The sequence below is a fragment of the Cuculus canorus genome, chromosome 3 (genome assembly GCF_017976375.1).
Source record: "Cuculus canorus isolate bCucCan1 chromosome 3, bCucCan1.pri, whole genome shotgun sequence".
NCBI classification, from domain to species: Eukaryota; Metazoa; Chordata; class Aves; order Cuculiformes; family Cuculidae; genus Cuculus; species Cuculus canorus.
Window position 1 is genome coordinate 91,508,027 of NC_071403.1, and position 14,643 is coordinate 91,522,669.

A 14,643-nucleotide genomic window follows, 5' to 3' on the forward strand; every position below is an offset into this window, starting at 1 on the left:
AAGAATCACAGTTGTGATTAAAAAAGCAAAGGACATTCACCTCTGTACTCTGTCAAGGTATACTGATAAAACTCTCACCTCAACTCTGAAATCTTGCTGGAGGGCTACGTTCTAATCTTCTGCTAATCTTCTGCTAATCTGCTGCTCCCTGGATTAAAGCAGACATAATAACTGATTTCCCAAGCCTCCCTGTCCTTCAGCATATGCCAAGAAACCCTGTCATCCTCTTTCAGGTATGGATCTAAGCAGAATTAGGGGAAGATAGAAATAAAATAGATAAAGCAAAAATGAGGAACAAAAGAACTGCAAACAGGCTAGTTTCGTATTGTCTTAAACGACAAAGTTGACTGGCCAGTATTTGTTTTGTGACCCATTTTGTGATCAAATTTATCTGCAGCAGAAGCCAACCACATTGTTTCAACTTAGGTTTGCTATGAGTTTGGCCCGGCATTTCTAATTCAAAGAAAAAAGCTACACGAGAGCCTTCAGGGCTGTCATCAGATCTTGCCGGAAAGAAGCTTGAAGGTCTGCTGTCACTCTCTCCAGGCTCTTACAGCTGGGGATGCTGCCTTTAAATGCAACACTCCTGAGGCCAACCTCAGCTTTTTAGTGCAAATATAATAATTTTCTCCAGACAGTCTTAAAGAGGCAGGACTCCTTTATCACTTACAGTGATGTGTGATCATTTGTTTCTTTCATTCTCTAGTTTCTAGGAAATAGAAATATATTTCTAGAAATATTCTAGAATTATTCCTGATCTTTCTTTTGTAAATTATTTTTATGATGGGTGAAAAAGTAATTTCTACCAGGACTTTGATAAGCAGGATGAAAAGTGATCTTTTTTATAGTATCATGTATGATTACTGTGCTCTTACTGCTACTTAAATATCCCCCTATGGCCACAGGCGGGGATAGCTTGTTGGCTTGGGGTCCGATACTGATGGTTCTTATGTAAAAAGTATTAATTATTTGAGTGAGAGTACCTTAAAAACTTGGCACACGGAAATTTTGAAGCTTACAGGAGTGCCTTGGGTCTTTGGGGTTCAGAAGGAAAATTGTCTTGTTCGTAAGACTTCTACCAACTTTCAAGAATTTTACCAATTCCTGCTCTTGGTCTGGATGAGGAAATGCAAGAAACAGTCTGCTTTTATAGCAGTCTTGCAGCTGAAACTAATGTCAGCAAATAATTCAGAAATTTTTGAACCCCTTAAAAATGAGTTATTCAGAGTGAGAAACAGAAGGACTGGGACATCTATGTTGATTGTTTTACTTAATAGTATGTAGCTTGCTCAAGTAATCTCAGTACTGGATGAATAAATGGAACTATAGCATTACACTGTTGAACATCTGCAGTCGATGTAAAACACACAAGGACTCTAAGCACGCTGCAAAACAACCAGAAACATCGTTCCTTTCTCAAAGCATTTGACATCAAACTTCCTGATACTGCAAGCGCAATCAGAATGGTTGTGCCTGTGGTAGGGTAAGAGCCTGAGTGAAAACCCTGGTAACAGGGTCAGTGCCTCCTATGTGCAGGATCAAGACTTTCTCTTGGTCAATGTGAAACGGGACCAAAGGGTGAAAGAGCTATGGGCATAGCACGTACCTTATTCTGAAAACTGAGCTAAATGAATTATTTTTGTTATTGAAAGTGATAGCTTACTGAGCAAGTAAGTGTAGCTTTGTTCAGATGACAGTTTTAGAAATTGTTTGTCTCAAAGTGACAGTGGCATCTGGAGGAAGAGGGCCAGGGAGACTTGTATGCAGGGTGAGCAAAAGTGTGGATTTTCAGGAGGCTGTCTAAGCAGCCATAGGGTGAAAGAAAAGGCCCTGGCATGGATACATAACTGGTCAGAAGACGAGAAAGAGAAAGCAGGAGTGGATGACCAGTTCCATAAAAAAGTTTGCTAAACCCTCGGAAGACAGAAAGTGAATGAAAAGTGAGGCAGTACTGGGAAAAGAGTAAGGCAGACAGTCAAGACCTTGGCTGTGCCTCTGTATGAATCTGTGCTGACCTGTGTTTTGAAGACTATGCAAGTTTGTTTCCCTTATCTCCAAAAGATGTAGCTGGGAATTGGAAATAGTTCAGAGATGGGCCTCTGTTCTAGCTCAGCACAGACACTGCTCTGCTCTTGTGTCACTGTGTAACTTTCAGACTATCACCATATGGTGAGAAGCAGGTTGAGATCGTGAGCTTGACAAGCAGAAGGAGGAATCAGTGGATCAGCAGACACACCCTCACAGCTGAGGCTCTGAACACTTATTGCATTTGACTTCTTCGCTGAGTCATCTGAGCTTCATGTCAGAGGACTTACAGCCTTATTTGCTGAAAATAATATTTTTAGCACTATTTCTTCAAAATAACAGAGATATTTTTATGTTTTTGAAGTAAGTTCAAAGCTATGACACATTGTATTTTTTTTCCAAAGAGAATGAATGTATATTTTGCACAGGAGGACTAAGAATATTCCAGCTACTGTATTATATATCTTCCTAAAATAAAAAACACCGGAAATTCCTTTCAGTTCTATACCATAACAATGAGCTGGGCTTTGGTGAATTCTTCATTTTGATTTTAAGTGAAGTGCCAGAGGCAGAATTTTCTGTGATTAATTATCATAGAGAAGATATAGTCTGTCTTTTTAAAGTTTATATCTAATCGACTATTTATCTTCCTAAAACTCTTCTATATTTTTCCTCTTTTCGTTCTACCTATGTCACACTGCTTTTTATTTGGCACAACTGTTTAATCTCATCCTTTGTTGCTAGGTGTAATTATAGAGCTGAAATGTGTGTTGGTGTAATTTATGCTATCTGTTCCCACTATTGTGTTTTTCTTTATGGTAAGGGTTTTTTTCAATAGCTTTATTTTTATGCATTTTTTAATTTGAATATTGCAAGGTACTTTCATTTGGCACCTAAGCTATGGATAAAGCACAATTATTAGACCCTTCACTGAAACTTCACTGTGTTTGGTGGTACCTGGTGCCACAGAGAGGTGGTGCAGGTGAAGGCTGCCAGCAGGACAGCCCTTTGGTTTGGTCCAGACGGCTCTGCTTGTCCAAGCGGACACTTTTCCAGCCACTGTACGGGGTTTGCACCTCCATACGACCACTTTATATTGCTTTTTTTATGCTGCATTTAATTTATTTCGCATAAACCATGGTTGTTTCTAATGACTTGTGAGTGACGGGGGGCTGTGCAGTGGCAAGGCGGACGGGCAGTGGGGGTCCCCTACAACTTCCAAAACGGGATTGCAGGCAGCGGGCTGGTGCCAGCGGCAGGGCAGTGGCAGTACTGGCTGCGGGGTGGTGGTGCGGGATGGTGGTAGTGGTGCGGGGCAGTGACAAGTGCCAACTGCCAGGCGGCAGTGGCACTGCCAGCTGCGGGGTGGGTTGGTGGCAGTGCCGGCAGCGGGGGCGGTGCAGTGGCAGTGCCAGTGGCGGTGCAATGGTGGCTGCGGGGTGGCAGCGCGGTAGCGGCTGCTGCGTGCTGGCAGTGCCTTCCGCGGGGTAGTGACAAGTGCCGGCTGCGGGGCGATGGCAGTGCCAGCGGCGGTATGGTGCAGTGCCAGCTGCGGTGGCAGTCGGTGGCAGTGCCAGCTGCGGGGCAGCAGTGCAGTAGCGGCTGCGGGGCGGTGGCAGTGGCAGCTGTGGTGCGGGGTGGTGGTGGCTGCGGGACGGCCGCGCAGTAGCGGCTGCGGAGCAGCGGCAGTGCCGGCTGTGGTGCGGGGCGGCTGCGGGATGGTGACAAGTGCCGTCTGTGGGGCGGTCGGTGACAGTGACAGCTGCGGCGGCAGCTGCGGTGCCGTGACAAGCGCCGGTGCGGGTGGCAGCAGTGCCGGCTGCGGGGCAGCAGGGCGGTGGCGGTCGGCGGCCGCGGGGCGGTGACAAGCGCGGGCTGCGGGGCGGCGGCGGCTGCGGGGCGGTGCCTGCGGTGCCCGCGGTGCCGGCGGGCGGCGGGGCGGTGCAGCGGCCCCTGGGCAGGGCTGCGGGCGGGGACAGGCGCGGCAGGCGGCGGCGTTAAGGGTCGGGGCGGCGGGCGGCGCCGGCAGCGGAGCGGGGCCGCCGGCGGGGCGCCTCGGCTCGGCCATGGGACGGTACTCGGGCAAGACCTGCCGCCTCATCTTCATGCTGGTGCTCACCGCCGGCTTCTTCGTGGCCGAGCTGGTGTCGGGCTACGTGGGCAACTCCATCGCGCTGGTGTCCGACTCGTTCAACATGCTGTCGGACCTCATCTCGCTCTGCGTGGGCATCTCCACCGGGTGCATCGCCCGCCGCAGCCGCCGGGGCCCCCGCGCCACCTACGGGTACCGCCGCGCCGAGGCGGTGGGAGCCCTCAGCAATGCCGTCTTCCTCACCGCCCTCTGCTTCACCATCTTCGTGGAAGCCGTGCTCCGCCTGGCCCGGCCGGAGCCCATCGACGACGCGCGGCTGGTGCTCATCGTCGGCACCCTCGGCCTCGCCGTCAACCTCGTGGGGCTCCTCGTCTTCCAGGACTGGGGCGCCTGCTGCCGCCGGCACCGGCACCGGCCCGCCCCGCAGCCCCTGCCCGGCGCCGCCGGCACCGAGCGGGACGATGGAGCAGGTGCCTTTCGGCGGCATCCTCGCCGCCTTGCCTCGCCGTCCAGCCGCGCCTCCTCCTCGCCTCCCCTGGCACCCTTCCCCATCATCCCTCCCCACGTTCCCTCTTTCCCCCCACCCTTTGCAGGCTTCTCCATCATCCCTCCCCGCACCTCCTCCTCCTTGTCACCCCTTGCACCCTTCGCCATCATCCCTCCCCACGTCACCTCTTTACCTCCACCCTTTGCACCCTTCCCCATCATCCCTCTTTCCATCCTCTTTTCCCATGGGACCCGCCGAGCTGCCAGACACGTCCTCTGCGCCCTCTCAGAGCCCAAACCCCACCTTTGGGGCCCCTGGGAATGTTGCTAAGCTCCCTCAGACACCCGCTGCCTCTTTCACCTTGTACTTTACACCGGGCGTCCCCTTGGGATGGGGGAGGGAGGCGTTGCTCACAGAACGGTGCTGAAAATGCTTTGGCTTTTTGTTTTTTTCTTTTTGTTTAATGTCTTCTCATCTTCTTTGATATAAGTTGTTTTTGAGAAGGATGATGTTTTTTCTGTTTGTAGAACTTATACACAACACAGCGTTTCTTCTTTGAATGCAGGTGATTCACCAAATGACCAAAAGAGCCCTGAAGAGGGGCCTGTGAAAAAAAAAGAGAAAAAGTCTGAAGCCCTGAACATCAGAGGTACAGCACAGAAGTATACTGCTAATATTATGATGACTTCAAACACTTTCTGATTTCTATTTCAGATTATTTTTCTTTTTCTTCCCCTCCCCCCAAATATCAGTAAAAAATGGAGCAAAAGTGCAGGATTCTTCTATGTATGTGGACTGAGTTACCTTCAGCAGAAAGGTTTTGGTTGTATGAAATAGCACAGAAAATAACAAAACAGCGTGATTCTGAATTGACTCTGAGTGTGTTTAGTTTTTGATTGTCTAGAGGAGTTCAGCTGAGACTTTTGGAAGGGAGGCAAAACCTCTGACACTAAGTTCAAGTCACCAGAGGCCTTATAGGCAGGTATTTATGAGGTGCTTCTTTGAGTTTCACTGCTGCAGTAGCTGAGCAGTTTTCAACTTTAAAATACTTTTGGGCAGAAAATAGAATTTCTTTAAATCCTGAGGTTAGCAAGGTTTTGCAGTCAGCACGAGGGAAAAGGTGCTGAATCTGGTGCATCAGCACACACGTTTTTCCAGGTTCTCCAACTGTCTTCCAGGTCTCCCCTGAGAGAGTCTGTGACAGTATCAGCCCTTTTTACATTGTAATTTGGCAGATTTCTGAGTATCTGCAGAGTGAAACTGTGTAGTTACTTCCAGGGATGAATGAACCAAGTATCTCTCTCCCTCTCTGTATAGGTGCTTATAGGCACAAACATTTAGATACCTATTCTGAGCAGAGCCAAAAGCAGATAGCTTGGAATATTGAGTTTGTCCCTCAGTGAATGGGCTGTGAGAAAGCTAAAACAGGGTGGTGCTTTCAGGCTTCTTATGGTCACCTATGAGCATCTGATATTCCTCCAAAGTCATATAAATTAGCATTACGTGAATTAGGCTTAGATATTGACATGGCGTTCAAACACCTGGGACTTTTTTTGGATGTGTGTCTATCTACCTGTCTTTCAAAAGTGTTTTCAAAGTTACACAAATATGTTTGTAAGGGAAGACACTTTGGAAATCAAACTGTATGCTATAACCACAACACCTTCCTGAATGTCTACAAGTTGGTATTGCTGGATATTATGGCACTATAGTGGTAAGGTGGTCAGAGCAGGAAAAGCAAACCACCGCTTTCATAGATGGAGAAGAGAATGATAAGAAACCGATGAGTATATTGTAGAGAAAGCCTTACTTTCCTGAATGACAGCGCTTAGGCCTAAAGATGGTGAGGACATAGCTGGACAAAATAGCTTGTCAGGGAAACGGCTTCTTGGTTTTTAAAAGTGGTAGGAACAGGAATCCAGACATTCTGCGTGACTGGGTTAATTATTGTAGAGTAAAATTATTCCTATTAATTCTTGAGCATATGCAGAGTGGTTCAGACTTTCGAATACAAGCTGTTGAATGTACATGTTACCTATGGTCTTACCATACTGACTTTATTTACTAAAATTCATTTTTGGTTCTATTTTATAACCAAAGCTATAGGAAAATGGGTTCATTTCTGTCTAGGCTCTCATTGTGTGATGCATAAGCAAGATGCACATATTAACAATGATAATAATGTAAAATAAGCATTTTCAGAATTCCTTGAATTTTCAGTTAACAATTATCATAATTTTGATGTGCTTATATTTTTTCTTGATCTGAAAGAAGACTTTCTGAAACAGTTTCCTATTCTTTTTAAGCTGTGCTCTCTGGTTAGTTGTCTTAGCAATTGCATTCTCCCTGTCCCTCATGTTCGTGCAATAGCCTACAGCCCATGCTGAATCGGGATTATTTGTGAATGAAAAGGAAACACTGCAACACTGTTAGGAGTAAAGGCCTGTGGGAGTCTGCCAAATAGGGCAGAACATGCCTGACTCCATCAAAAAGAGCTGCGCTTACTGGTAGTTTGTACTTTCTTATCTTATGCAGTGATTCTGAACAACTCCAGTGGCTATTGCCTTCATTTCTCACAGTGAAGATCAACATTCATGCAAAGAGCTGTCAAGAAACAGCAGAGCAGGCATGGCTCTAGGTCTAATCCAGTGTCCAGCATCACCAGAGAGTCAAAATTCTTCACTGCATTGTAAATGAGTTTCAGATGGAGCCTTTTACAGCTTCTCCAGCCCAGAGGAAATAATTAAATTGGAGCGAAGCTTTTGAAAGTGCTTGTCATAGGGATGATAAAAGCAGATGGGCCATTTTATTCTCTCACAGGCTCAGAATAAAAAGTATTGACAAAGAAATTAACTCCCTCTATTTAGAGATGTTATGAATTAGGCATTAATTAGGGTTGGAACGAAATCTAAATCGGAGCAGTAAAGACTGACAAAATTGGAGTGCATTTGAGCAATGATGGGAAGACGGAGGATTATGTAAATTAGTTAAAATAAAAAAAATTCTTAGATGATTGTAACTTTATAGCAAGAAGACTACTTTGGCCCTTGTAGTTGCAAGGGCAGATAAAAATACGTTATTACAAGAGCCCATTTTGTGTCTTCACTTTTTGTGCAAAAACATACCCATAGATGTAAAAAGTGGTACCCAGCTTTCCTCTCAATTTAGAGCACTTCAGGCACATATTAAACTGTGGTGCCGTGTTAGTAACTCTTAAATCAGAATCTGATTTTTTTTTTTTTTTTGTGTCTGAGGCCTAGTAGCATTGGTGGGACAAGGTTAGTATGACTAATAATCAAGCTTGATCCAATAGTTGGAGTTTGAGGGTATTTGAAGCCATAGGGATGGGCTTAGGTTTCACTTAGGTAATTTTTCAGATTTCAACATAGAAGCAGGTGGAGGAGAATAACTGTTATGGGAGGTGGTCTGTGACACTCTCAGCTTCCAGGGTAGAACAGATAGATTTAGTCATCAATTTTTAATTGAGAATTGAGATTTAACGTGCCTGGATCTCTTAATAATCTGCAACCATTTAAGCAAACACACTTTATGTTGCCATGGCATTGCAGTTGGAGTGCAATTGTTAGCATACCCTGCGTGTTTAATAATGCATCCCACTTCAGCAGCTGTGGTTCAGTGTCACCGTTTTCCTGTGCTGTTTTGTTCTGAAAGTTGTTATTGAAAACTTCAGTTATGATGTTAGTGCTTGGAATATTGTGCTTTTCATGACAAGCAGAACAGACTTAAAAAATGCAGATTGACTCTCCTTCTCCTTCCTAATGCCCCTGTCCCCTCAAGCAAAGAAACAAACAAACCCACCAAAAAAATCAACCAAAAAAAATCAAAAAACCCAAACCCCCAAAATATTCAGCCGCTAACGGAAATTGTGCCATTTGTTTCAGGTGTTCTTTTGCATGTTATGGGAGATGCACTTGGATCTGTGGTTGTGGTAATTGCTGCTACAATTTTCCATATACTTCCTCTGGAGAATGCTCCATGTAATTGGCAGTGCTACATTGATCCAAGCCTGACAATAATTATGGTGATCATCATCTTGTCTTCTGCATTCCCACTTATCAAGGAGACCTCAATTATTTTGTTGCAGATGGTTCCCAAAGGTGTTAATGTGCAACTACTGAGTAAGTCAAATTTGTTGTTGAAATGCTGAAATCTAAATGATATATTTCAATGCATATGTTATTTTTGGAATGACATGTTTGGATTATTTACTCATAATAACTCTAAATTCTCAAGAACTGTGAGAAAGAGTCACATGCTTGTGTCCTAGCAACATGACTCAAATCTCTCTGGATTAGTTAAAGCATGCATTTTGAGAATGTGGTACTCTAACAATACATCAAAAATACCAGTTCTTGAGCTGTTAATGCTTTGTGTGGGGTGTTTGTGAAAGGAACAACATTGAATTAAATTATTTCCCAGCCATGCAATGGCTTCTTTCCAAAGGCTTCCAAACCAGCTTGGTTAATTTTGTAACTCTTCAGCATTGTTCACACTGCTTAATTGTGGGGTAGCATTGGTTATTTCTGAAATTCCGCCATACTTGGGGGCTAAAGAAATCAGAAGATGTGGGGTCTCTGCCAAGGAAGTGGTGTTCTAACATTGCTTCTGTGAACGACTAGTATAGTGCCATTAGGGACCTTGAGGGATGGGTAAACTGAAAGGGAAGGGTGACTTGCTCCTGTGATCACCTGGAGGCTTAATTGAAAGCAGCTGAGAGTAGACATATTTTACGAAGTACAGCTCTTTAAAAAAGGTAGTTTGGAGACTGTTGCTTTTGGATAGGGCTCTAACAGAAATAGCAATTAGCCAGTACACCAAAGTCTCTAACATCTTTCTCTTCTGTCTTCCAGCTGACAGACTAGCTCGTGTACCAGGGGTTAGCAGCCTTCATGAAGTGCATATCTGGGAGCTTGCAGGTGGGAAGAATATTGCTACTCTTCATATCAAGTGCCAAACCCCTACTGATTACCAAGATGCTGCTTATAAAATACGGAAGGTTTTTCATGAAGCAGGAATTCATTCTGTGACCATCCAGCCTGAGTACATGGATCACAAGAACTTCCAGCTAATGTGCAGCTCACCCTGCATCTCAAAAGCTTGTGACTCTCAGCTGTGCTGCAGTCAGCGAGAGAACCCCCCAGCTAAAACTAATGGCTATACTGGGAAAAATGATACTTGCCTTTCATCACAGCGTGAAGACAATGGTTCGAGTAAAAATGATATTGAGATCCCTATTGAGTACCCACTGGCAGAGGATAGCATTAAAAATGTGAAATATTGTGGTGGCTCTGATGACAAATCACAGCTGAGCAGTACACGACTTTAGGCAATTCCCTCTACTTTGTGTAATATTTTCATAGAACAAAAAATATCCTGGCTTGAAGGGGGTGATCAGCGGTTGTAGCTGAAGTTGGTGTGGCAAACAGATTTCTGTGCTTTAGCTGTAAACCAAAATACAACTAAAACCCCCTTGTATCTGAAATAAGGATTAATGTTTCCACAGAGGGTGTTGCATTCATCTAAGATTTTTGTTATACAGCCTAACCCAGTTCCTTACCAAACTACGCAAGAATTTCTGTTATTAGAGTGGATGGTGTGTATTGCTGTCTGCACTGATGCTTGCAGTTAATGGCCAGTGGCACTGGGAATGAAACTCTGGCCTTTTCTGCTGAAGTGAGCTGTTTTCTGAAAGCCCTGTGGCCAGTTTGTGATTGTACCGGACTAAGTACTGTATATTTTTAGAGGACTTCAGTAGAGCTGCTTTACTGATCCTTAAACTCTGTTTCTGTATAGACAGTTTAACAGTAATGCTTGTGCTTCTGGCCAGTGGGGTTTGTGAATGAATTTAGGAGTGTCTTATGTAGGAGGGGAAGCACTCAGGAATTTTGACTTTCATTATTTTCTTGATTAACTCCTGTATTTAGGGACAGAGTAGGAACTGATCTTGCATAAGTACTAGTAATACTGGAGTCTTAGCCTAATCACAGATGGGTATGACAAAGAATAGACTTGTCCTGAAATACTAACGTGTATGTACACATTCTAGCAAACGGAAATGCAGGCAGTTATTCAGTGACTTTTATCTTGTTCACTCTTGTGATTGTACAACTCAGTCTTTTTAATTTATTTTTCTCCTGACAACAGAGATTATAATAGCCATGGTCCTAATTCATCGTTGTGTGGGATGATTGCAATATCTACAACACTGAGTGTCTGTCATTATTCATGCTGAATAAATAAGCTAATTTGTTTGTTATGAACAGTTAAAATTCTGCAGTTCTATCATTAAGACACAATTTAATAATGGGTTAGTTAAGAAATTCCCTTCGATTTTTATGTGCAGTGTTATCACTTAGAGGAAGCTTTAAAAAAAATTACAAGGAATTTTTCCTTGTTTAGTCTTTATTTTTTGCTGAATTATTTTAAATGTCTAAGCCCTTCCCTCTGCCCTGCCCTTCCTCCCCCTGCCCAAAGGTGTATTTCAAAGTGTGTTTAGTGGAGCAGTTCCTTTATCTCTTTGCTGCTTGCCTTTGTTTAAGGCTGGTAAACGTGCTCTAAGGAAAACAAGGTGTCGTGCCTTGTCACTAGTACTGGATTTAGGGCAGGTCTGTTCCACAGGTTTCTTGGAGAGGAGACTCACTACCTCCTAGTCCACACTGAGAGTAGTGCTTAGCCTCACTGTATATACAAACCAGATCCAGAAGCTTTCAAATCCTTTTTTCAGTCAAAAGTAGCCTTTCAGTGGTCTCTGTGGCCCGGGCAAGCTATTTTATTCATTTATTTATGGGGACATCTCTATAAAATAGTGGTGTCTTTACCTCAGCGACACATTAACAGAAAGGGAAAATTGATTTCCAGCCCAGGCTGGAAAAATAGCAGGACCTCCTTGTATGGCTGAGTAGAAAGCGGCCAACTCCTTATTAATAAGGACAATTACATTAAATCAATGAATATTAAAAGACACAGCAGGCTATTTTGCTGCTTGGAAAATGGTATTTACTGAAGCAGTGACTGCAGTCTTAATAGCACATTTCTAGATTTGCAGGTACTCCTTTTGAAGAGGTTCTTGGGTGAAGAATGTGATCCTCCTGTCTGTTTGATTCTCTTGGCAGCAGCAGAGGTGAAAGCAGCAGGACTTTGCTTGGCAGTTATTGCATGAATTAATGTAAATCAGGAAACGTTTTAAGAATTGCTCTGTCTTTCAGAAGTGTGTGGCATAAAGTAAGACAACCCTTTCTTCTGTTCTTTTTATCCGTACTTTCACCTATGATGATGTTTAAATGTCAGGATTTAGATGTAAATTATAAAAATATTTATAGGGTTTTTTTGAGAACTGGAAGAGAAAGCTCCCAAAATACGAACAAAGTGTAAGGGAGAACTTGCTTCCCAAATATCCTCTAAAACAAGCAGCCTTGCATATTTATGCATTTGTGGCTTAAATCAGGTTATCTTTTTATATATACATTTTATGAAGTGGTTGAAAGGTGGAATGGCAGTATTGTTTACTCTGGGATTAGAGAGAACTATTACGTATAATGCTGAGACTTTTGACAAAAGGAACTTCTCTTTCTTTATCCTTCCAGTGTTTGTTAAAACTGTGATTAACTATTTTTTAAGTTTTTAAAAGTGTTGTAACCTGAAAATACAATGAAGTAACATTTGTAAACTTTTTTCTTGTACTGTAATTGTTTTCTGTGAGTAAATAGGAAAATACTGGGGATTACAGAAATCTTCAGACCTAGAAAACAAGGAGATTTAAAATTTGCTTGATTACTTAAAGAAGCAAACCCAATACAGCAATATTATTTATGAAGTAAACCTTGTTTTTTATGTGTATGGGCTTCCAGAATATCCAGCTAAGGTTGCTGACTCAGTATCCTTGCTTTCCTTTGAGTCCTGGAAGAAAATATTTTTCTTTTCTGCTTTGAGTGTGCCACAACTAAGCTCTACTGGGTGGCCTCTCTCTGCTTCTGTAAAAGACTTCATTCCTGTCAGTGTCTATTTTCTATTGGATTATTTCTCTTTAGTTCTTCCCATATCTCTTTTAAGTCACTTAAGCTTACCTCATCTTGAAATACAGTATATTTCAGTATTTGCCCTTATGTATGGGCACTTGTTCTCAATGAATTTTTGCTGCACTGTTGAAAAATCTCTTTTCTGGCCTCTTTTGCTTATTTTTTTTTCCACTCCCAGTTCAGGAAGTAAAAGTTCTGATGATTACATGTTGATTGTGCTACCCTGTCCTCTTCATTTACCCCCTTCTGACTGCACCGTTATGGCATTCAATTTCTCTTGCAGTGGTTGCACTATCTGCACACCACTGGCTGTAGCAAAGGGAATCTGTTTAAAAGACAGTTGATTTTCAACCAGATGTCCCGCTTACGTGGTCATCTGGTCCATAACCAGTCATACATGTAACCTAATTGTATGGCGATGAAACATTCACTAGCCTTTGGCGGATAGTTTTGGAGCAAGAGTGAAAACTGAAATGAATTTGACATGGCATTGAATGCAAAAGCAATTTTCCGGCCTTTATAAGTTGTGGGCTTTTTCCTAAAGTGAATTCAATTTTTTTGCCACCTTTTCATCTGTTATACTTTAAGCAAATGTATCATTTTGAAAGATAATTTTTCCTTCTTCTCTAACTAAATGCAGGTCTTGCCTTTGCCTTTCTGTGTGAAGAAAAATTACTGATAGTATTTTTAGGAGTGTTGCCTTTCATTTGCCAAGTTTTCAATTAACTTCCTTCTTGTGTACTTCATGATACTTATTTTGACTTGTAATGCAGCAGTATTTTTCTTATTCTTTGTCTCTTCAATAAGAGCAATATAGTTTTGCTAGGCCTCTGGTCATGGTGATGTAGCTATAATACAGTGTAGAAATACCTCTTTTATGCACTGTTTTCATTTTTGCACTCCATTTAATTAAAATTCACTGCTTTCTGGTTTTGCTATGTGATACCCTTTACCACTGCAAACCACTTTTTGATCTTGCTCTTCCTGTTTTTTCTTCCTGCCTCTACCTGAGTATAACACCTCATATCTTGAATGCTCCCTTTTATTCTGGACGTCGAAGAGAATATGCTGGCACTGAAATTTTTCCCAAAATGAAGTTCACCACCCAAGGTCTATGGATGACTGCTCCAAGGACTGTTTTGTGTCCCGTGATCTGTGTCACAGTGTTGTCTAAGTAGTCATCCTGAGATAAAAATATATATATATTTATATATTTAAATCCTTTATAAACACTCCACTTGAACCAACTTAATAAAGAAGGTTGGTTTCTAAGCCTAAGAAGGGATGATGACATCACTAGAGTTTGTTAGTCATACATCAACAACTTAGGGGAAAGCTTGGATCACTAATTGGAAAGCAGATAAAAGGGACATTTCTGAAAAGATAATCCATGAAGATTTCTATAGGTTCTACTACTTTGCTCTATGGTGGAAGCACTTTCTATGTTAAATACTTTATTTGAGCAGTGATACTTTGGTATGAGGTTGTCACTGTATGAAGTTGTTACATTTATGGAGTTGTGTTGCTTATAAGTTTCCTCCAGTTATTCTGTTCCTTATGTGATTTAAATAATGTGCCAAAATGTAATTCCCATGATTGCTGAATCAGTGAATGGAAAATGTCATTGTGGTTTTATTAACCATTAGTAAGAAATTAAGTTTTATGTACAGTTACAATTTTGTCAAAATGAAGTTTGAATGTCTTGTAAATAAAGGGTATTTTTAAATAAACCTGTTGTTCTGAGTTGATGTACGTTAGCAATAGGGAGCTTCTGTCAGTTTGAATAATTTTAAGATCTTTGTATCAGTAAAGTTTGCTCTTAGCTTGTAAGCTTGTTAATGTCAGGGTTAAAACTGCACACCCCATTTCTTGTCCTGAAATGGTGTTTTTCAACATTTATTAATGCAAATATGACCTTGTCCGTTTGAAAAGAAATCCCAGAATCACTTGGGAAGCATTGCTGTCATAGTTTTCATGTACACCCACGAATAGTTAAGTTATAA

The 14,643-nt window shown here is 42.4% G+C and overlaps 1 protein-coding gene across 1 annotated transcript; it reads left to right on the forward strand.

Moving 5' to 3' along the window:
- The first annotated feature begins 4,001 nt into the window (after positions 1-4,001).
- Positions 4,002-14,350, forward strand: SLC30A10 (solute carrier family 30 member 10). Its single transcript, XM_054063751.1, has 4 exons — positions 4,002-4,587; positions 5,170-5,253; positions 8,507-8,743; positions 9,476-14,350. The coding sequence occupies exons 1-4, from the start codon at positions 4,092-4,094 to the stop codon at positions 9,949-9,951; spliced, it is 1,293 nt and encodes a 430-aa protein (XP_053919726.1). The 5' UTR covers positions 4,002-4,091; the 3' UTR covers positions 9,952-14,350.
- Positions 14,351-14,643: the final 293 nt, after the last annotated feature.

Bases quoted from the DNA above. Each gene is read 5' to 3' on its own strand.
- SLC30A10 (XM_054063751.1), top strand. From the start codon at position 4,092: ATGGGACGGTACTCGGGCAAGACCTGCCGCCTCATCTTCATGCTGGTG. The intron at 4,588-5,169 runs GTGCCTTTCGGC...CTTTGAATGCAG, and splicing joins CGAGCGGGACGATGGAGCAG to GTGATTCACCAAATGACCAA. The intron at 5,254-8,506 runs GTACAGCACAGA...CATTTGTTTCAG, and splicing joins TGAAGCCCTGAACATCAGAG to GTGTTCTTTTGCATGTTATG.